The sequence below is a fragment of the Hemicordylus capensis genome, chromosome 3, assembly GCF_027244095.1.
Source record: "Hemicordylus capensis ecotype Gifberg chromosome 3, rHemCap1.1.pri, whole genome shotgun sequence".
Lineage (NCBI taxonomy): Eukaryota > Metazoa > Chordata > Lepidosauria > Squamata > Cordylidae > Hemicordylus > Hemicordylus capensis.
Window position 1 is genome coordinate 230,451,873 of NC_069659.1, and position 23,130 is coordinate 230,475,002.

Sequence of the window (23,130 nt, forward strand, 5' to 3'; positions counted from 1 at the left end):
TACCAATCCAGGAGCACAGGAATCTACCCTAAAAATATGGTGTTAGAAAATGTGGGATTTATGGATATACTGTACACATGATCTAATATACATCAAGAACATGTAAGTCCCTTGCCATGGATTTAAATAGGAGACTTATACGCATGCTTGACTGCTGCACATAGTAACCAGAAGGACCTGAAGTGCTTAATTTTGGCTGGATTATGTCCGCACTGTTTATGGGAGCATAGTTGGTTGAAATGTTGTACCCCAAAAGTAGCCTTTCAGTTATTTATCAGTTAGGGAAGAACTTGGAGTATACTCTGAACTGAGTGATACTTCCAGCAAAAGCTTGGGAGGGGTTATAAACACAGTGGAAGGCAGGATTAAAATTGAGACCAATCCTGAAAAATCAGAGAACTGCTTTAGAAGATTGTAACTATAGCACTGTTCTTAGGGAGGAGGCAAAAATCTAGTGAAAGCAAACAAGAAAATGAATGTATGGGCGGAAGTGAATCCTGGCCTTGTAATTTATCACAAATTATAAATATCAGCCAGCCATGTTTTAGTTGCTCCGTTGGGTGGTCAGGAGACTGTTTTGGAGCTGCACAGAAGTATCACAAGCAGGATGTGATTTTTCTCTATACAGCACAAATCACTCCTCAGCTTAGATAATGCATTGAAGCTACTGATAGTCCATAATTCATCTCAGCTAAGGCAAAACATATGGAATGAAGCTTATCTAAATGAAATCAATAACATGAAATAGCTTCCTTGACAACCTCAGAGGAAGGACATTTCACAGCAACCCTGGCCAAGTTGTTTCACTTGTGCAATTTTTCCTCATGTTTAGCCTAAATCAGGCTCGTACAGCCTGAGACCCACCAATAAACCTGTTGATGCTACCTACCTGGGGCTACAAAAATGGAAGAATGTCAATCACTGGGTGGGCCACAATATCTGGCTGCAGGGCTGTTTTTGGCTTAGGGGGTCACAAGTTGTGCAGACGTAGGCTAAATATATTTAAATCTCCATTTAAATCTCATGATGTTCTCAGTGGATGTGAATACTTGCCATCCTCCCTTTTCTGCAGCTGAAGGCTAATTCACTTGAGCACGGGATGTGGTGGGGCTTTTTCCATCAGTAGTGACTTTTTTCTTTAAACCACATATAGAAAATTGAATATAGTGGGGGAAATCCACTGAGGGCTTAACTACATGAGCCCTGCTCCTGATGTAAGGTACCACTACAAACACCTTAAAAATATAATTTGAGTGTGCACACAAGCATGCTACTGTTTGTATGACATTCTGAGCATTTGGGGCTTATATAGTTCCCAGTTCCCACCTGCGATGTCCCTCTAGTGACATATGTCAGTGGATCATATTCTAAAACTGTGCAGGACCAGGTCTGCTGCAATGTTTTTTGAGGGCCCTCAAGGAATTTAGGACCTGTGGCTATCTTGGAGGGAAATGGGGGCATGAACTGAGAAAATTCCAGAATCCTCATGGGACATTCTCAGTGGAATTGGACAGAGAATGAGCCCAGTGTCTCTAACATGCATTCACTTTGTCTAATAGCCATTCGCTTTGGGACCTGTCCAGGCTGTAGGCATCATAACTTGCCAATGTGAAGCAAGAGCTAAGATGGTGGTGCTGACTCAGGCAGTGGCTTTTTAACAGGCCTAGCCCCTGGCAAATGCTTTACCCTCAATGTCCCTGCAGAGACGCTACAAAAGCGACAGCAGATATACCCACTCAGCAGACAGGCTAGAAAGGAAAAACAACTGTTTCTCTTAATGCCAGATGTTTCCCAAATCTGATTTAAGCAATTTGTGCAATCAGGCTGAGCAGGGATCATAGGTCGGCAGAATAAGAAGTACTGTCTGGGTGGGAGGGAGGGAGGAGCATGTGCTCACATACTGAGGAAAACTATTCACAGTAGCCCTACTGAAATTAAAAGGGCAAGTTAGATTTTCTTAATTTGTCCTTTTAATGAGGCAAGGAATTTCAACAGAAAAAAACAATTAAACTGAAGGCTAAATGGGTTTTAAAAAACACAACTATATAGGATCTCCAGCTAACAGAAAAACCAGGCTAAAAGAAAAGTCAGAACCTGAAGCGGTTCACTTATGATATAATGATGCCAGCAGCAGACTTGGCAGGTGGAACAGTTAACATCTCCCTTGCCTTCAGGTACACAGATAAGTGAGAGGTTGTGAGGTCATTCACACAATCAAAAACTGAGACTGTTCTCACGAGCAGCCTAGCTAGCTAGGCTGCTCGTGTGGAGCACCGGGATCAGCACAGATCCCAGTGCTCCCACCCAGCCTAACCCCACTCCCTTAACCCAGGAGCAAGCACTCCCTTAACCTGGCTGCCAGGATCATGTGTCTCTTCGGGCTCCATGGAGCCCAAGGAGACACAGCGACACATGCCTAGAGTGTCTGTCTGATGGGGAATTCCCCAAGGCACCACACTCATTGTGTGGAAGGCCAGGAAAACGAGTCCCGGCTTCTGTTAATCTGCGCTTCCGGGAACAGTGGGCGCACAACTTGTGCACCAAAGAAGACACCATCGATCATCTGGGGGAAGGTAGGTAGAACCCTGCCTTCCCCCCACCCACATGGTCGTGTGAATATCCCCATTGTGTTCTACCCAGGGTTGGAAGTTGTGTGTGCTCCCAATTTTCAGTTGTGTGGAAGCAAGGTAGGAGGAAAACCTGGGTTGAAGTGATTGTGTGGAAGGAAGGTAGGAGGAAAACCTGGGTTGAAGTGATTGTGTGGAAGGAAGGTAGGAGGAAAACCTGGTAGCTTTTCCTCCTACCTTGCTTCCACACAATCACTTCTAGTCTGCCCAGGTTTTCCTCTTACCTTGTTTCCACACAACCAAAAATTGGAGCACGCACAACTCCCAAACCTGGGTAGAAGACAGTGAGGCTGTTCTCACAAGCAGCACAGTCCAGACTTGAGCAGCCAAACCCAGCACCGAAGCCTGGCTCTTATCCGAGGTTAAGGGCACCAATGCTTCCTTAACCTGTCTGCTGGGATCATGTGTCAGCGAGAGCTGCTTGTAGAGACAGGGACACAGAGACCGGGGCCTAGAGCGCCCATCCCCTGGGGGAATCCCCCCAGTGGACTGCGCTTGGCACACGGTGCACTGTGGGGTAAGCAGAGGCCGGGATAAGAAGCCCCAGCCATTGTGTGGGTCCACAGTTTGTGCGCTGCAGGGGCTAAGAGCAGTCATCTGGGGGAAGGTAGGTTGTTGTACACCACCCAGAGCCTTTGCGTGGATAGGGCAGTATAGAAATGTAATCAGTAAACCCTGCCTTCCTCCCCCCTCACCGCGCACACGCACAATGGTGTGAATAGCCCCAGTTTTTGATTGTGTGGATGACCTCAATAACTTCAGAATCTGAAGAACATTCATAAAGTTGCCAGTGGTTTTCTGAGGGGCTTTTTATGCAGTAACAGCTGCCTAACAGGTAAAAACCAACAACCAGGGCCCTTTTTAGAGGGGGCAGTCATTCAAGGCAGTAAAACAAATTAGTTAAAATATAACCCCCAGGATCAAAAGTTATTTCAGTTTCCCCACTTACTACCACTGACGTCAATAGATAATGGTGGTCCTGTGGTTTGACCTGCAAATTTAATCAACATATGGCACATTACATAATAGCCTTCTCCTTGCTTGGCTGGCAGCAGGAGGATAGCAAGGTTGGCATGGACCCTGGGACAAGACCCTGCCTTCTGGCCCCTCCTTCCTATGTCTTTACTGCAGAAGAATGGTAAGAATGTGGTAAAAAACTAAACATTACTGGCACATTGGAGCAATCCTATGAAAATAATATCACACATTCCACACTCATGCAGACACTCACATGTGTATGCTTGTGCATGTACATTCCCTTAGCTCAGGAACATTTTTAAACATATTCCCACTACAATCACCTCATATATTAATATAACATCAGTAATGCCTCTCTTTCTCCATAACACACACACACAAACACACACACACACACGTCAACATTTTCCATGGGAAACTGAGTCCCAAGGTTTTGCCCCAGGATTTAGATAAGCTGAACCCTGTTGCGAGGAAATATTGTAGGGCTGACCATTACCTGATTAAACCTGGCTGTTGGCTGTTGGGGATGATGGGTGCTGCGGTCCAAAAACAGCTGAAGGGCTGGAGTTTTGCAGACCTGGAATACTGGAGCGGGAGAGGAAAGCAGAGATAAGGAGCTTTATGGTTTTACACTGATCTTTTTAACAAGGTCCTTATTTTTAAAAAGGTCCCTAAACTCCTTTAATTGAAGATCTTTTCAGCTCTGTCTCAGCATCAGGAGGGGAGAGGAGGGAGTGTCAGGAAGCATCCCTCCCCCTTTCTCTCCCCATTACTGGCTTTCTGATGTCCAATGACATTTCCCTTACTGTTGCCTGTCAGTCAGGCTGAGAGAGTGGTGGACTGAACCTGAGCACTAGTTAAGGGCAGAGAGGAATGCTGCCTGACACTCCTCCTCCTCTCCTAGAGGATGTGTCTTGCTTGAAGTTGAGATGTGTCCTCCAATCAGAAGTCAACAGTATGTCAGTGAGGTAGGGAGGTGGAAGGGGGAGAGCTGTTGCCCAGTCAGTGGGCCCCCTCTACTTCAGGGCCCTAGATATTTGTCCCACCTTGTTCAACTGTTGCTACACTGACTAATAGCCTGGCTGAAGAGTGTGGCAACCGATTCAATTTCCCATCCTCTACCAGCAAGGAGTAGTTAAAATAGTAGTTACTGGCTCAACTAAAATTCTTGATAGGGCCCATGTGTGCGCATGCACGGGGAGGGAAGCACAAGCATGAATCTGGGGATATATTGATGAAGGAGGGCAAACGATGCTGTGAGGGGTCTGTCCCACCATTTCCTAGAAGGATGTTGTGAGGGGTCACCCCACCAAAGCAGTCCATCCAGACCCAACGAACATCCTGCTCAACCGGCAGCTTGCTGCCAGTGGGCTCACCCTCTCATGAGAGGGCCAGTCTTCTGGGGAGACCAATGTGGCTGTGAGGGTGCTGGTCAACCCATGGACTGTGAGCTCATGAGTTGAGCCAACCACTCCACCCACCCAAGGGCCCCCCGCTTGTGTGAGACCCCCTAACTTTCCATGGTAAATGACAGAACATGGTAAAAGATAGAAATCTCCACAACCTTCCCACCCCCATTCCCTGTGAAGACTTGCAGGCACCCAAAGGAGGTCTAGACGTTCTGTGTGCTATAGCCTGGCCACACACGCAAAGGGGGAAAACACTGGGATGGAACTTTAAAACCATTCAGAATTCAAGGGCCCAGTCTGGCATCGCACCATATGCAGATATGCTGGCACAGGGAATTGCAGAAGAGGGGAGCCCCCATTTTCAAGCAACCCCAGGACACCAGAAAGGGCACCAGAAAGGGTGCACATGTCCACATGGGCAGAGGGGCTTGCAGGGAGCATGCTCCAACAGATACCTGGTAGCAGTCATCAAGAAAAAGAAAGCAGTCTCCTAGGTACCCCTCTCCACAGCTTTCCTCCACACAGCAACCTGGCTTGATATAGAGCCCACATGGCCTGTTACTCCTGTGAGAGAGCAATCTGTGGGAATAGGGGATGTTTTGCCACCAGGCATCATGACTGAATTTGCTCGGCAATTCTCTCTCCTCCCCTGTGGTGCTTCTTCTCATGAACTGAAAGGAGGTGTCCCCATGGCCTTTCACTCTCATGATTGAGCAGTCCACCCCAGGTCAGGTGACCCTTATCTTCACAGCAGTAGTGCACTTCCCTAAGACTGGAGTACTAGACCTTGGCGACCAGCCTTGCTCATGAGTAAGCCTATGGAGCGCAGATTCCCAAAGGGGAAGGGGCTGGGCACCCTTCTCCAACCTTTCAATGAGAAAAACAGAACTGGGCTGCTCCTGAATCCCAGCTTGGGGCTGCCCTATACACCTAGCCAAGAGCAGCCCCACCACCACCAAAGCATTTGCACTGACGGGGGGGAGACACTGGGTTTTGGGACAGACCTTTAAACCCATTCAAAATTTCAGGGTCCGATCCGGTGTTGTGCCACATGTAGATCTGCCGGTGCGGGGCTTCATGGGAGAAGGTAGCCCCAGTTTCCAGCTGCCCAGGACAATGGGGTCGCCCTTTAGAGGGTGCACATGTCCACATGGGCGGGTGGGCTGGCATGAGTGCATTGTTTGACAGCGACTTGGTGGCATTTGCCAAGACCTGGAAAGCAGTTGCTGAAGCATCCACCCCCACCGCCTTCCTCCATAAAGCATCCTGGCTTGATTTAGAGCCCCAATTACTGGCACTCTCATGAGAGAGTGATCTGTGGGATACTGGGTGGCACGTACGAGGGCACCACCTAGGACATTTTACATTTGTGCTCCCAGATGGGCCTTCTCATGCTCCAGGATCCCTGCTTGGGGCTGCCTTTTAAACCTGACCGCGGGGGGGGGAGGGACCCCACATGCAAAAGTTCTGCTCTTGGTGCGGTGATGGGGGTGCCCTGCTTATGTTGCCACCTGGAGTGTTTGTGCTTGTGAACATACAGCACTGTTGCTTATTTCTCATGGAGCAAAGCATTTGGGGCCTGTGCTGTCATCCCGTCTCCTTTCCTTTCTGCTTGCCAGGTGTGGGGAGTGCAAGGGACAGAGCTGGAATAGGGAATGCCCATTGAGAGAATGGCAAGGCTGCAGTGGGATGTCGTGGCATCCCTGTTGCCAGGCAACTCCATAGCTGCATAGGTGACAGGAGGGGCGGGGCTGGTTCTCTGAGAGGTGGCCAGTGAGAAGTGCTGCTGACATAGAGCAGCCACGTCCTTGGGTGGGGCTGCACCATTGTCTGTATGATTCTGGTTTGAAAATTGGCACGAAACTGTGGTTGTGGTGGCATCCAGAGCAGTAATCTCTCTCTCTCTTTTTTGTCTGTGTGCAGAATGAGTTTTGTTCTGGGTGACAGTATCAAGGCAGTGTGTGCGCACATGCATTCCGAGTGGGGCCTTCCCGATTCAACCTGAGCGGGATCTAACTTTAAATGAGTGGACATCAAAAACTGTGTGAGTGCGTGCATATATGCACGCCTTAGAGGGAACACTTGTCTGGAGTCAGACATAATGCTTCGGTGGCCAAACCAGAGGTCTCGGTGGTGAACCTTTGTGCAAACTGAAGGCTCAAATTAGAGTTTGTCAAGGCAAACCAGAGGTCGCTTTTGCCACGAAACGGCAGTTTTATGCATTCGGACGTACTGGAGTTCCAACTTCTGCCACATTTAACTCCAGTTTTGTGTTATGTATGAACCAGGCCTATGTCTCTCATTTTTCTAATATTCACACACATGCAGAGAATACCAAATTACACACTGAAGTCGTGAACATGACCATAATTGCCGGCGATGGGGAGGGCTGGCAGGGAGGCAGGCTCCTGCTGGCCTCCCCACACACCATCTCCCTCTCCATTTTGCTCTGCCTCTCACTGCAGCACACGAGTGGTGCTGCGGCGAGCGACCAAGCAATATTGAGGGAACCCTCCCTCAGCCGGGTGCTCTTGCCATCCAGCTTTGTGTGTGTGTGGACTGGACTGCCTGCAGCTCATGCATGCACATGACCCCAAACCTGGGGTTAAGGCTGCACTCATGCCCTTAAACCCGGATTAAGGCCTGGGTTAAATTTCCAGGCTTGGGGCCAAAGCAGCACAGGGGTTGGGCTCAATCCCAGCTGTGCCTACTGGCAGCCAAGCCCAGGCTGGGCTGCCCTAGTCTGAGCTTGGCTGCTCCTGTGAACAGCCTCATTGACTTTGCCTAGGCTTGTGCTGGTGCTTCAGACTTCCCATCAATGTTCTGGAAATTGCCTTTCAAGAATAAATTCGTAATGTAAACTTGATTCAGATATTACACTTTATGAGAGTGCAGATATCTGTACACTCGTACATGTGTTTGTGTGAATGGCTGTACCTGGATACAGGCCCCTCAAATGCATAGTATGGATAGGAAGTGTACTGCTGTACCTGTGTTCAGCATTATGTGTGAATAATGGTACCTGTGTACAGATTTGTACTGTACACTGTGTACACTGTTCACGTGTTGTACGAGTGTTCAACATAATGTATGATGTTGAAGACTAATTCTGATGTCAATATAGATAGTTTTTTTAAAAAAAGTTTATCCTCGACATCAGAAATTGCATTGAGAAAAAAATTACATTGAAACAAGATGCAATAAGAAGAAAGTTGGGGTTCAAATGACATTCTGCCCCCAGGCATCTCGGAGTCTTAAAAAGGCTTTGCCAACAACTGATGCTTTTCCAACACAAAGCTTCAATGGAGGGGGAAATGTTCCCTAATTTCTGCCCATGCATCAGCTCTTAAAGGCACAGGAGTCCTACCAGGGGGGAAATGTCAATCCTAAACATGAGAGTTTTAACTCAACAGGTGCCTCTGCCAGTGACTAAGAGTTTTAGAGGCAAATCTTTTAGAACATAAAATCGAACACATAGAACTACAAAAATGTGGCTTAAATAAAATTTTAATCTACCATTATGATATAGGACTACAGCATTCATAATTTTGAATGCTCTTCCTCTATTCTAGTATTGCCTCTGAAAACATTCTCTTCATGCATGAAGGCAAGGCAACTCTGCAAGGTGATCTAAATAAAAATATTTCAGTTTATTTCAGTCACCATGCCAGATGTGGACATAAATTTCTGAACAATATTCTCTTTAGCTTGCAGAATGTGGACAGTCTGAATGTACTCAGTGTGCCACTGAATCGGAAGTTACTATACAAGTGTTATCTGTAACAAATGGCACTTTCAAGGTTAGATAGCCACTTCAGGGGGATTTTTGGCAGAAAAACAGTACAAATGTAAAGGGTTAAATAGTACCTACCTCCATACTGCATTCTTGATCTGAACTGGAGCCCTGAGCAGCTGCTACCATAGTGTAAAAGCAATCACCTAACTAGACAGTGATGTGTTTATTGTCTCATCTGGTTATTTTACCGTGAACAGGGTTTGAGAAGTAAGTACATAGGAACATAGGAAGCTGCCATATACTGAGTCAGACCATTGGTCTATCTATCTCAGTACTGTCTTGACAATAATGGCAGCGGCTTCTCCAAGGCTGCAGGCAGGAATCTCAGCCCTATCTCGGAGAAGAGGGAACTTGCAACCTTCTGCTCTTCTCAGAGTGGCTCCATTCCCTGAAGGGAATATCTTACAGTGCTCACACTTCTAGTCTCCCATTCATATGCAACCAGGGTAGACCCTGCTTAGCTAAGCGGACAAGTCATGCTTGCTACCACAAGACCAGCTCTCCTAAAGTATAAGTTCATGTACTTATAAATCCAATCAAAAACTGCACATCTCTCAGAGCTGATATATTCTTTGGTTGTCCCACATCCCTAAAATGCCTAGCAAAACTCAGCTTTTTCTTTTGGGGGGCAAAATAATTATCTGCAACACCAGCTGAGGGGGGCGGGTGGGCGAGAATGATATGACCCTGAATGATCCACATTAAAATGTTAAGTAGATTGACACTTTAGGCTAAGAGCCAATTCAGACATTTCATGCTTACATACAGAGTTACATACATGGAACAAATATATTGTGTGAAACTTAGCATCCAGGTAAGGCTGGTATTAGGGGTCAGACCTCTTGAATAGCTGCCCAGGGTCCTTAGAAGACCTCACTGCTGATGCCTGAGACCACTTGTGCTTATAGTCTTTGGAAGGTGGGGGTGGTGAAGTGACTTTCTCAGGGCTCATCCAGGTAGGACAAGATCCATGGAGGAGAATTTGGCAAGGGTTGCCTGCTAACAAGGAGCCAGCCCTGACCCCAGGCTCATGAATCTGCTCTAGCAATGAAAACAGTAGCTTCTTGCACTGCTGTAATTAAATCATTGCCTTTCCTTTCCTCATCTCTGTTTATTTTGTTTACCAACAACCTTTTTTCACACTGATTGCTTAATGAAGTTAGGCAGGATTTCTGTAGTCCTAAAATGTTCCTGAAGGGATCTGAGGTAATGACTGCATTTGTCTGTCTAGTCATACTGACATGTTACTAATTCACATAGTATACATATCAGCAATTCATTACGACAGCGATGAATGTACCACTGAGAGACCTTAAAAGCCAAGCTGAAGACAGATCATCCTGGAGAGAATCTATCTAGGTGGTTGCTAAGAGTCGACACCGATTTGACGGCACTTCATCAACCAATCAATCAATCATACATATCAGAACTGAAAACTTTTATCAGCAGAATGGGTAGGTTAATTTAGTTTGGTGGGGGATACAGGTTAGCATGTTTGTTTGGGGGTACTATTTTGATTCTGGAGTGTTACTATATGAGGGAATTAAAAAGGGAATAATTAGATGGCCCTTCCTTCTAACAATGGGTGGCAGTTTTTGTTCATTAAACAGTAACTTAATTTTCATTTTCTATAATGATTGTAAAAGGCTCCTATATTGTAATTTGGTATTATGCAAATTTATTGAAATTTAGGTGATTAATAATTTAATTATTGGCTGATATGTCAGCTATGTTCATTTCTAGAGGCAAATGACCTTCAAACATATGCTGGTAACCTCCAGAATTGACTACTGTAATGCGCTCTACAAGGTGTTGCCTTTGTACCTAGTCCAGAAACTACAGTGGTACAGAATGCGGCAGCCAGACTGGTCTCTGGGACAATAAGAAGGGACCATGTAACACCGGTTTTGAAAGAACTGCACTGGCTGCCAATATGCTTCCAGATGAAATACAAAGTTCTGGTTATTATCTATAAAGTCCTTAATGGCTTGGGTCCAGGCTATTTAAGAGAGCGCCTCCTTTGTCATGAACCCTGCCACCTTTTACAATCTTCTGGAGTGGTCCGGTTACGCTTGCCACCAGCTCGTCTGGTGGTGACCCAGGACCCAGTTTTCTCTGTGGCTGCCCCAGGGCTTTGGAATATGCTACCTGCTGAAATAAGAGCATCTCCTTCTCTGTTTCTTTTCAGGAAGACCCTCAAGACTCTCCTGTTCTCACAAACTTTTAATTAGAATTAATTTTAATAATTTTAATAATTTGTTTTATATTGTTTATGTATTTTAATCTGTGATTTTTAATATTAAAATTTGAACACCATCTAGAGATGTGCATATCAGGCAGTATAAAAATATGACAAACAAACAAATAATTCGTTAAAAAGAAGATTACTAATCAACTCAAAATAATTTAATTCGATGACAGCTCTAATATTTATTTATATTTATCATATTTGTACACCTCCCCAAACCCCTGTCTCTGGGTGGTTTACAGCAATATCAACAAATCAAAACTGAAATGAAAACCTTAAAACTATTTAAAACTACAGGTCTAGTTAAAAAGCTTGGGTGAATAAATGTGTCTTTAAAGACTTTTTAAAAGTTGTCAGAGATGGGGAGGCTCTTATTTCAGCAGGGAGCGCATTGGGGCGGCAACAGAGAAGGCCCATCCCTGTGTAGACACCAGACGAGCTGATGCCAACTGCAGACGAACCTCTCCAGATGACCTCAATGGGCAGTGGGGCTCATAGCAAAGTACAGTCTGTAGCACATACATTTTTAAAATATTGCTCAGACAACAGCCTTATGCACACAAATCAAGCCTACCTATAGAACATATTTTTAATCACCTACATGTCTGACAAATTATATCTGTAGCTTTCGCACACAGCACTAGTCTCTTTTGCTACATTCATTTCTCAAGTGTGTGGTTTTTTTTTTAAAAAAGATAGTATACTTAACATAGCAGTGGCTCTTCTGATGTGGTTCCAATTCTACATCTAAGACCCCAGCTGGCTGCTTTTCACTGTTCAGCTGGCTCAAGTGTTCTTCTTTGAATCAACTGCACAGCAGGGCTGATCGACATTTCTCACGCAGCTTTCAGTCTTCTAGAAACCAGCTGCTACTTCACAAGACAGGCTGCACATACTGCCACTCTTCAGCAAGCTCAGGGGCACTGAGCCTGAATTAGATGTTTTATTTTCATAAAGAATCTGATTTCCCTTTAGAAACTGTTACACTTACAGTAACTTTTTCATAAAACTTTAAACTAACTTCAGATACCTTTAATAATCCATTTTGAGTTGGCAAATATCAGAGGAAAATATTATTTCAAAATAGGCCCCGTTCGGACATAACACCAAACCAGAGGTAAACATGCCAGAGGTTCGTGTTGTGATCATTCAAAAGTGTGGAGCCGTGGTTTCTTCACCCAAGCAAGGTTCCATTTTCGCTCCCAAACCTGAATTTGAACCCATGGTTTGTAGTGAGTTTTGCTGCTGAAACCTGAGGTTAAAAGACACCACTGTGTTGTTCAAATTCTGCCGCCCACCATAAATAACTTGGTTTCATGCACAATCTCCTCCCACCGCCATAGAGAGGCCAGCTCAGAGCAACCCATAAATGTGTCAGTTCTAGGGCAGCTTCATTTCTTGCTGGCTGCCTCTTGGGGATGATGTCCACCCCTTTGCCGTCCCATTGCTCCTCCTGCTGCTGCTGGGATGCCGTGTCCCTGCAGTTCCTGCATTTCAAGGGATGGGACGGCATTGGGGAAAGCACGCTTTAAATAAAAGGAGAGCTGGTCTTGTGGTAGCATGTATGAATTGTCCCCTTTGCTAAGCAGGGTCTGCCCTGGTTGCTTTTGAATGGGATACTACATGTGAGCACTGTAAGATATATCCCCTTAGGTGATGGGGCCACTTTGGGAAGAGCATCAGGTTCCAAATTCCTTCCCTTACATCTCCATATAGGGCTGAGAGAGACGCTTGCCTGCAACATTGGAGAAGCTGCTGCCAGTCTGTGTAGACAATACTGAGCTAGATGGACCAATGGTCTGACTTTGTATATAGAAGCTGCCTATGTTCCTAATAGACACACGTGCAAGGAGCCCTTTCATTGACCTAACATCCAGTCTAGCCCCATTCCTGGGGCTCTCAGATGTCATCAGTGGAGTGTGGTTTCTTTGGCTTTAAGGTACACTAAAGGTGCCCGGGGGGGGGGGGGGGGGCGGGACCAGACCCAGAGACATGCCTGAGAATCCTGGGGGAAGACACCAGTTGCCAGATCACAGAAGGGCTGGGGTGGCTCATCTGGTACTCTTATTGACTTCCTAGGAGGGGATATGTATATTAAGGCAGGCAAAGGATCCTGGGGATTGATTCACTGTAAATAGGCTTGCAGACCTGGGTAAAGCAGTAAGAAAAACCCAATACACTCTCGTCCTTGTGCTGGCCTACCGGCTGGGGGGCTTAACCTTTTCATGAGAGGGCCAGTCCACCGGGAAAAACAGAAACACTAATGTGTTCCAGCTCTCCATTTGATCGCACTCTCATGAAGTAAATCTTCCAACTATAGCCCACCTCCACCCCACCCCCACCCCCGCTGTTGTGAGGCTCCCAGGACCACTGGTAAACAATGGAACTCATACTCCTTCCCCCTTCGACCCAACCCTTCCGGACTTCAAAGTGGTCCAGGCCACTTCAGGTGTTTGAGCGGTTCTGGGTTGGGTGGGTAGGCAAGGAGAGACTTCTACATTCCAGGCTAATCTTACGTTCCAGGCTAATCATTACAATCTGGGCCCAGCGCTGCTGTTAATGCAAACCAGCCACCGCAGAGCACTCTGGGATGGGACACCTGTGGATTCGAATGGTCCCTGGTCAGCCAGGTGACTGCGAACAGCAAAACTGAGCATGGAGATGTGTTGCAGGGAGACCAGACTTTTTAAAGGGGCATTTATATTCTTGGCTCCCTGCAGTTGCCAGGACTGGGAGGGATGTTGTCAAGGATGTTGCCTGGAGCTCTGGTGGAACTGTCAACTGGGCCAGGTGGTAAAAGCCTTTCAGCCCATATGTGTGTCTCTATGGACAGGTACTCTCATGAGGGAGTGGTCTGCTCGGGAGCAGGATCTGTCTTCATTGCGTAAGAGGAATCCCTTATGCGATTTAATCCTGCTCTAAATGTACAGTTCTTCTCATTAGGTTTGGCCAAGGCCAAGTATGCTTGCACCCAGGGAAAGGGGTCGGGGGGCCCTTTCCCTACCAACTTGTACAAAAAATAGAGCAATACTACCAAAAATTGAAGGGGCAAATCCTAAGTAATCTCACCTCTTCTTAGCAGTCTCATTCTATCCATCCATACATAAGCACTCATGCACAGGAAAGGGATGAGGGTCTAGGCAGAGGGGGAAAATAGAAATCCCTGGAGAAATGTGGAGGGGGATGCGTCTCATGGGTGTGTGTCACAAATGGCCATTGCCGATAACAAATTCATTTTGTGAACATATGAGAAAAAGTAGAGGGATTGCCTGTGCAGTATATCTTTGACCAGTGCAAGAGGGAAGAGAGGAGCCCAATCCCCTCTTCCTAGGGGAGGGAAGAGGGGAATCACAAGACCCTTCCTCCCCAATTTCAGAAGACAGTGGTATGAGTGGTGTGAGGAGAAGGTTAAAATGTCTTTGCCGGTGGACACTGCCAAAAAGGCATGATCATGCTGAGCATGCTTCATCTAACATAGTAGCCATTGGTTGCAGTTTCACTAGCACGCCGACACTTTTCCAACAGTCTGGCGACACAAGCAAAATGTAACTTGCTGGGATGAAGCCTGGGCGGTCTAGGAAGAGGGAGGGGTTCCTCTGCCCAGAAGCTGGAGGTTGCCAAACCACTCTTAGTCAATCATCTGTGGCATGATTCTTGGCTTCACAGATTATTTAGAGCTTCGTCTACCCAAGATTTCACACTGTCCAAATGGGGCCATATTATCATCCACTTTGAGGTATAGTTGGAAATCAGAAAGTAGTTTCAGAAGTGAACTGCTTTTCCAGAAGTCACAAGTATTTAATGGGTGATGGGATGCAATAGCACTGAGAGAACAGAATAGACACTCTACACTTTTGTAGATCAGAGATGACCAACCAATGGACCCTGGGGCAATTTTACTCTGGTTCCTGGTTAACTTGCCAAATTTTAATCACGGTATGATTTTTAAAAAGTTTGGCCATCATTTTACTCATAAGGATAGGAACATTGTTTTCCATTTGTAAGAAACAGGGGTATTCCACTCTTCAGTTTACAACATTCTGATGTTTTGTACATATTTTGAATATATAAATGCATATATTTGTATAAATTGTCTGGCTGCATGAATTGCTGAAGTGGGGAACACTGATTACATAAGAAAGTAAGAAATGCCCTGCTGGATCTGGCCCATCCAGCCCAACATCCTGTTTCCCACAGTGACCCATCAGATCTATCTATCTATCTATCTATCTATCTATCTATCTATCTATCCATCCATCCAGGGGCGTAACTATAATAGGGCAAGGGGAGACAGTTGTCTGGGGGCCCACTGCCTTGGCCCTCCCCCCAGAGGCAAGTCACATGACTGACTCCCCAAGCTGCACACACCCCTGGGCTTCCTTCAGTTGTATTCATCCTCCGAAACTGATGTGAGTGTTAAGACCTGGAGCTACCAGAACAGCATGTCTTTCTCTAGCACCATTACATGACTTGCATCATCCACAATTTACAAAACCTTTAAAAAATAATTTAGGATGATATTCTATTGTGGCACATAGGTTATATACATATATTTACTATGCTTTTTGTTACCACGATTCAGCCTCATTTAAGATTTCTTTACTTCATGAGCTGAGCTTCAGTGAGGTAGGGGGTCCCATTTTAAAATCTTGTCTCTGGGCCCACTCCAACCTTGCTACACCCCTGTATCTATCTATCAGATTTGTACACTGCCACAAACTTTCGTCTCTGGGTGGTTAACAATAGGGCAGTTACAACATAAAACAAGTTAAAAACATATACAAAAAACTTAAAACAATTTAACAATTTAAAAATAAACTAGAGATTAAAACATAAAAAAAATTAGGAAGTTGAGAAAACCTGAGATGCCTCTGGGAAGTTCACAGGCAAGATATGAAGGCATGTCCCCTCTCTTTGCTGTTGCTCCCTTGTAACTGGTATTCAGAGGCATCCTGCCTCTGAGCCTGGAGGTAGGCTATAGCCATTAGGACTAGTTTCCATTGATAGACCGGTCCTCCATGAATTTGTTTAAGCCCTTTTAAAAGCCACCCAAGTTGGTGGCCATCACCACATCCTGTGTCAATGGGATTACTGTGAAGGGCCATAGCTCAGTGATAAGAAGTACTTGCTTAGGGAGGAATTGTAGTAAAGTTTTGTGTGTAGATGGTCCCAGGCTCAATCCCCAATATTTCAGGAAAAGACCCTTTGTCTAAAACCCTGGACAGATGATGCTAGCCAGAGTTTATGACACCAGTTTTATTATGGCGTTTGTGAGGGGGAAGAGGTGCACCTAGGTAATTTTGAAGCCTGGACCTAAAGGCCTTTGGAAGCCACACACACACACACCCCCCGCTGCAAATTAAGCATCATCATGCTTGGCCATATGAGCACACCACCCAGAACAGACTAAAGAGGATTTGGGGGGGCCCCAGGGGCTGTGGAGGCCTTGGACTTTGGCCAGGAAGTTCAGGGATAAGAGCACCTCTGTGAGGGGGCCCAGTTCATGTAACAAAATACAATTCTGGCTCCCAGAGCACCATCTGGAGTGGCTCCCAAGAATATAAGCCATCTCAGATACAAATCAAGTCCTATAAGGAAGCTGGGTAGCTGGGTAGTAGTCAGTGTAGAAACATCCCTATATTCCTTTTTGTAGAAACATAATTCAATGCCAACAACAAACTTGTTATTGACAAGGTGATAGTCCAATTTATTCTTTTTGTTAACAGCATGCAAGACAATACATCAGAATCTTCTACTTCAATAACTCAACTTCTGAGAGAGAGCTATTTAGCTGAAAGCAGCCATCAAGGGAATAGCGAAAGAAGTAGATCAGAACCATCTCCACATACTTTCCACTGTGGCAATACTTCTGGGACTTCAGACGAGGTGGCTGGCCAAGATGACCTTCCAGATCTTTCTGCCTTTTTGAGCCAGGAAGAGCTGGATGAAAGTGTGAACCTGGCAAGGCAAGCAATCAATCAAGATCCATTTGAGAACAAGCCGGATGATCAACAGATACATGTGTTTTATCCCTCTGAGTTGAAAAACTCTGGAAATACACTTTCAACAAAACAACAATTCCAATCTACAACTTCACCAGCTTCCGACAGCAGTCTAAAAAAACAGCAATTTGGTTCAGAGGCTGAATCCAAAAAGGAATTCCTCAACAAGGCGGCCGATTTTATTGAAGAGCTTTCTTCTCTTTTCAAAGCACACAATTCAAAAAGAATCAGACCCAGGACATGCAAAAACTACAGGAGCAAACTTGAATCTAAAAATAAGACTACCCAAGACAGTAGTTTCTCAGATCTGTCCGAAAACAGAGAAAGGCCTTGTGTTCCAGTACCTCAAGATTTAGATAAAGCTGAGCACTCACTTGAAGACCCAGATAATCCGGAGCAGGCAGACTTGGAAGCTGTAAACAAATTAGGAAGTTCAGGGTTAACCACAGAGTCGGCTGCATCTTGTTATTCTGAGGAGTCTATAGTCCAACCACCACATTTTACTCAAAAACTGAAGAGCAGAGAAGTCCCTGAAGGAACCAAAGTGCAGTTGGACTGCATTGTGGTAGGAATTCCAGCACCTGAAGTCAGGTAAACATGTCCCTATTGTATTTCTGTAATAGTAAGTGTACACAGGGTAGGTTGTTATAAGCATATGTCCTAAATCAGGGCTGCTCAACTTTGGCCCTTCTGCAGATGTGGGCCTATCACTCTCATAATCCCTGGCTATTGGCCACTGTGTCTGGGGATTATGGGAGTTGTAGTCCAAAAACAGCTGGGGGGCTTAAGCTGTCAGTTTCTGAGCCCAGTCTGTCACAAACATCATACTGTGACCCAGAAATGGAAACCAGGATAGGACTAGACAGGTAAGAGTAGGCTTGGTTCTCAGTGGTTTCCATCACAATCTATGGGATAAAACTAAACAGGCTAGAATAATCAAGACTTTCCCAAAGAGGAAAGATCTGCATCCCATCAAGACACTGTGGGAAAGGTTGAGATCCCTCTCTAGAAGGCTCTCTGAGTGGTCCCTGCTCTACCTTAATCCATATACAAGAATCACTATTCGTTCCTATGAAACAAAGTAAAGCATTGCATCAGGAGCACTATTGACTGACAGGTGCACTAACAGGGAGCTCATGAAGGATACGAGGTACAGACAGTGCACCCTCAAGGGTTCCTGCAATACTCTGAGCCCCTACCCTACCCAGGGAATTTCCTTGTAATAAAGTGAGGCTGTTCTCACAAGCAGCCAAGCCCAGGCTTAAGCAGCCAAGCCTGGGCTTGGCTTCCTGTGAGAACTGCCAGGACCAACTCATGTGGATCCTGGCAGTGCCATGGAACCAAACCCAGCACCAAAGTCTGGCTCTTAGCCAATGTCAAAGACACAAACGCACCCTTAACCCGGCTGCTGGGATCATGTGTAGGTGCAGGCTACTTGTAGCTCGCGCTGACACAGAGACAGGGGACTAAAGCACCTGTGCACTGTGGGATACTTGGAGGCCAGGGTAACGAGTCCTGCCTCAGAGCAATCTGCCCTGCTTCACAGTAGAGCGATGTGGGAGTGTGCCCCACAATCCTACCAGGCACAGGATTATCATCTGGGGAGAAGGCAAGGTTTGCGGGGCCTTCCCCCCACCCGCCTGCCCACCCAGTGTGAATGGCCCTAGTGAATGGCCTTTTCTAAGGGTCAGTTCAAACGATACCACCAGCAGCACATGCAAAGAAAGGAGCGTTATGAGAGTGCATCTGTCAGGATGCCCTCCACAGGTATCCCAATGTCCTCCCAGTTTGTCTCTTCTAGCTCCGTATTGGCTACATTGACTGGCATTGTGGAGGCTTCAAGCAAGGATCTTTCCCTACCTGGAGATGCCAGGGATTGAACCTGGGACTTTTGCATGCAAAGCTACCACTGAGTCACAGTCCATCCCCATACATGATGGCCATTTCACACATGCAGGTCACCACCTAATGATGCAATCATCATCATTTTGTTTATTTTTCTCCAACCTGGAACTTAGACTGGAGTACACAGTTCTCTCTACCCTCATTTTATACTCAAAGCAACACTCTGAGTTGTGTTAGGGCAAAACATAGTGATTTATCCTCTTCACCCAAAGGGCTTCATGGCTGAGAAGGATTTGAACCCAAGTAAAGTTCAGATTTGATCCAAGTCTGTTCGGGTTTGATCCAAATAATTGTGTTTTGGGACAGGATTTTGATGAATTTTGAAACACAGTGTGATAATATGCAGATTTCAGAAAGCATACAGAATAAATCCATTCATATTAAAATATTAGTATATAGTATTAAAGATTATCAGAGAGTGCTTCCTTAAGTTATCAAAGTTTCTGAAGTTTGCATTGAGTGAATATTCCATCACTGGCATAGCAAAAGGAAAGGGGGCCCATGTTCAAATGGGTGTCTCATCCACAGGGGCCCCTCTGGGCATCTTGCCAGGCTTCCCATCCCCAACAGCTGCACACTAAGCACCACACTCCTCATCCCCATCCCTGGCAGCACTCTGCTTCTGCCACCAGTGTTTCCTCTAACAGGGATTCCCAGATGCTGTGAATTATAACTCCCATAATCCCCAAGCAAAAGCCATTGCAGCTAGGGATTCTGGGAGTTGTAGTCAACAACATCTGGGAATCCCTGTTAGAGGGAACACTGCCCACCACCGATTTTCCCACTGCTTGAATCAGAAGCTGACCTCAAGCTGGCTGGGAAAAGAGAGTGCATGTGTGCCCTCTATTCCCAGCTGGCACAGGGTCAGAACCTGAGTGGCAGGAACATGGTGGAGTGCCACCAGTGGCAGAAGCGCAGCACCAGGCAGCAGAAGCACAAAGGTGGCAGAAGCATGGTGTCATGGGAGGTGAGAGTGGATGGGGAGCCAGCAATGGCCCCAGCGCCTCTGTGGGCCCATGTTCCTTGAACACCTTGGAACACTGCTAGCTCCGCCCCTAATTCAATTACTACCTTATGCTTTTTCATTTTTTCTCTATTATCCTATGGTAGTCATATGTCATGGGTAGGACCCATTCTGATATTTTGCCTCTATGAGTTGGCTCTCTGTTGGTTCCCTGTGAATTTATTTCTTGCAGTGAATGTCCAAAGGTTGATGATTGTCAACAATGACATCTAGATGCTGACATTCCTATATACATATTGTGAGGGTCTGAGTATTCAGTGTCTGAAAAACTGGGAAACATGTATCTGTTTGGGGACATTCACAAAATTCATTTGAGATTGTCAGCATTTATATATGAACATCAGCGTTTACCATATTTTGAACGTTCATTGGAGCAAAAAATGTGGAAATGTTTTACTGAGATTGATTATTTCTGGAATCATCTGGAAGGCAATCTTGTCAACAGCATCTATTTATGCTGGGAATATACTCATCGTTGTGAAGATATTCACTTGGAAGGCTGTCCACTCTGACATATTGATCCCCCAAACAGATATAGTTTTGTTACATTCTTTCTGTAAACTCACTGCTTATAAGAATATTAAGAAGTTTGGAGACCAACTATGTTTTTGTGGCAATACCTGATAGGCCAGTGAGAACCATTGGAGGCATAAGGCACTATTAAGTTCTGCTTCTTGAAAAGACAACGGAAGTCTATTTGAAAGCATGATCAACTACTTCTTTTGAAGATTGAGAAAGACGTTGCCAATATATTGAGTGAACTTCAAGATCACTAGCTCCATTTTGGATTTGATAAGGACTTTCATATGCAAGTATAATCACAACTAATATAATATAGTGACTGGTATATTGGAGATTTTATATGAATCTGAAACTTTGCTACAAGTCTCAGCATTTTGTCATTAGTATCATTACCCATTGGGTCACTTATACTGTATGTGTATCTTTCACTAATGTGTATATTATCTTTCAACTAATATCATAATACATTTTATTATCAGCCAGGTACTTCATTGCTGTTTTTTATTTTGGGGACTGTATTTTGGTATCTCCCTTATTTTTTCCTAAGATAGATCCAGCCTCAATAGCCAGCTCTGAGCAAATTACATGAATGATATTCCGCTGAAGCATTTTCCACAAGAATCATTCCAGGAGGCTTCCCATTAATGCAATGTACTACGTCAGAGCTGGCCCTCTGAGACAGAATACAGTGCTCGGTGTAACCTAGTACGGCCAGTCTTAGGTTCTTATACATTTCCTCCATTGGTCGTAAGTGACCCATATTTGCCACCCCTACTCAGAGGTGCCTACATATTTTCCAAACTACTTAGCTCACCTCTGTTAGGTTAATTTTACTTTGGCTTGGCACACACAGCTATCCTGTGTCAAAAGGATTTGAAGCCCTATAAACAGGCTGTATGTCATGCATTTTCTATGAGAGCACTCTCTGACACAGGCATGTGAATAACGGTGAGGAGCGCATTCTAACATTGCTTTGTTTGAGAACTCAGTTCTTCCACCCTAAGGCCCCTAATCGCAGGCAGAAACCAATCCTGAGACTACCTTCTCAGAAGTAAGACCAACTGAGTCCAGTGGCTTACTTAGTAGGTACATTTAGGAAGGCAGCCATGATCTCTGTCCAGATATCGGGTCAAGTGCTTTTAGTCTGAGTTCAGCTACCATACATCAGCACTGAGTTGGAGAGACCATAACTCAGTAGCAGAGCAAATATTTTGCATGCGGAAGCCCCAGGGTTAAACCTGGTTATATACATCCATACCATTTAGAGGAAATGGTTTGCTTTAGATCCATCTCATAGGTTTTTAAATTTATTATACTGTGAGTTCCTCTCATATAAGTTTAATTGATTTTTAATGTAATAATTGTCTTGTGTTTAAAATATAGAAAAATGTAGATATGATATATTAATTGAATTACTGAATAACTCACAGTGAATATTCTTATATATAGTCTATTATTCTTTTTGTTCTCCTGAAGAAAGTATATGCAAAAATATATTGGGCATTTTTGATTTACCTCTGTACACCTAATATTCTGACACTTCACCTCACTCCTCCTCCTGCTCCTCCTTCCTCCTCCTATTTTTGCCCTCTTTTTCTCCACCTGTTTCAGAATTAGGCAGCTTTATATATAAAATATTCTTTGAAAATCAAAATGCAGGAATTACTGCTCTTAAAACAATCTTTGCATACCCATAACACAAACTTATTCAAGCTACAGGAGAACCCCATTATTCACAGGGGTTCCATTCCACAGCGGGCACACAGATAGCGAATCCACAGATACCGGGGCATGAGAGCTATGGGAATTGGGGGGTTAGGTTCTCAAAATGCCCCATACCACCCCTAAAATCAGTAAATAGGCCAAATAAAATGCCTACCATGCTCCTCTGTCCTTTGCAAGTCAAACGACGCCCCCATGAGTCCAAATGGTGCTGAAATTTGACCACACCCACCCCGGTGTTTGTTTGTTTTTTAATGAGTAATAAAATGGCTCCTGAACACAAAAGGGCTGGAAATGACCTTGGAGGTCATTTTTGGCCACTCCTGACCCATGGATACGTGGGTTTAACCCTTCCCCCCCATTGTTTCCCCACACACACACACGTATACCAAGGTTGGCCCTGAAACCTCAGGTGCTGGACCCACGATTAACGAGGTTCTCCTGTACAGTCAAAGCTACTACTACTACTATAATATTTATATACCGCTTGTCAACCAAAGTTCTCAAAGCAGTTTACATAGAAAAATAAATAATACATCAAGAAGATGGTCCCCTGTCCCCAAAGGACTCCCAGGAGAGCCTAGCCCAATTTTTGCTGCTCGTGTAAACCACTGGGCCTGCAGGCGAGCTCGGTGGCTTACAAGCGGCTAGCCCGCTTAGGTAGCCCGCCCCTTAAACCCGGTTTTTTAAATCGTGAGTAGCCATGGCGCAGCTCCGTGCCGCGGCTACTCACGAGTAGACCCCCGACCGGGAGGCCAGCTCAGGGGTTTCTCCAGCATGCCCTGTGCACTCGCGCAAGGCATGCTGGAGCTTCCGGGGGGCACACGGCCCCCGAACTCCCCAGCCCTGGCTGGCTCCGTGACGGAGCCAGCAGTCATGTGGGCAGCTGCTGCGGCC

The 23,130-nt window shown here is 45.4% G+C and overlaps 1 protein-coding gene and 1 long non-coding RNA gene across 6 annotated transcripts in view; one reads left to right on the forward strand and one right to left on the reverse strand.

The window, feature by feature from the left end:
- Positions 1-23,130, forward strand: part of MYPN (myopalladin) — a 123,435-nt gene that overhangs the window by 37,632 nt on the left and 62,673 nt on the right. For 3 of the 5 annotated variants that reach the window (XM_053308577.1, XM_053308575.1, XM_053308579.1), the window contains exon 2: positions 16,785-17,651. In XM_053308577.1, coding sequence (XP_053164552.1) covers positions 16,786-17,651 — 866 coding nt within the window. In that variant the 5' untranslated portion in view covers position 16,785. Of the gene's footprint in view, positions 1-10,070; positions 10,265-16,784; positions 17,652-23,130 lie in introns of all 5 variants that reach the window. The other 2 variants (XM_053308578.1, XM_053308576.1) reach the window with 1 other exon arrangement.
- On the reverse strand, positions 16,920-22,454 carry LOC128350368 (uncharacterized). Its single transcript, XR_008319293.1, has 3 exons — positions 22,391-22,454; positions 17,405-17,473; positions 16,920-17,016 (listed from the first exon to the last, which is right to left on the reverse strand). It is a non-coding gene; the product is annotated as an uncharacterized LOC128350368 (long non-coding RNA).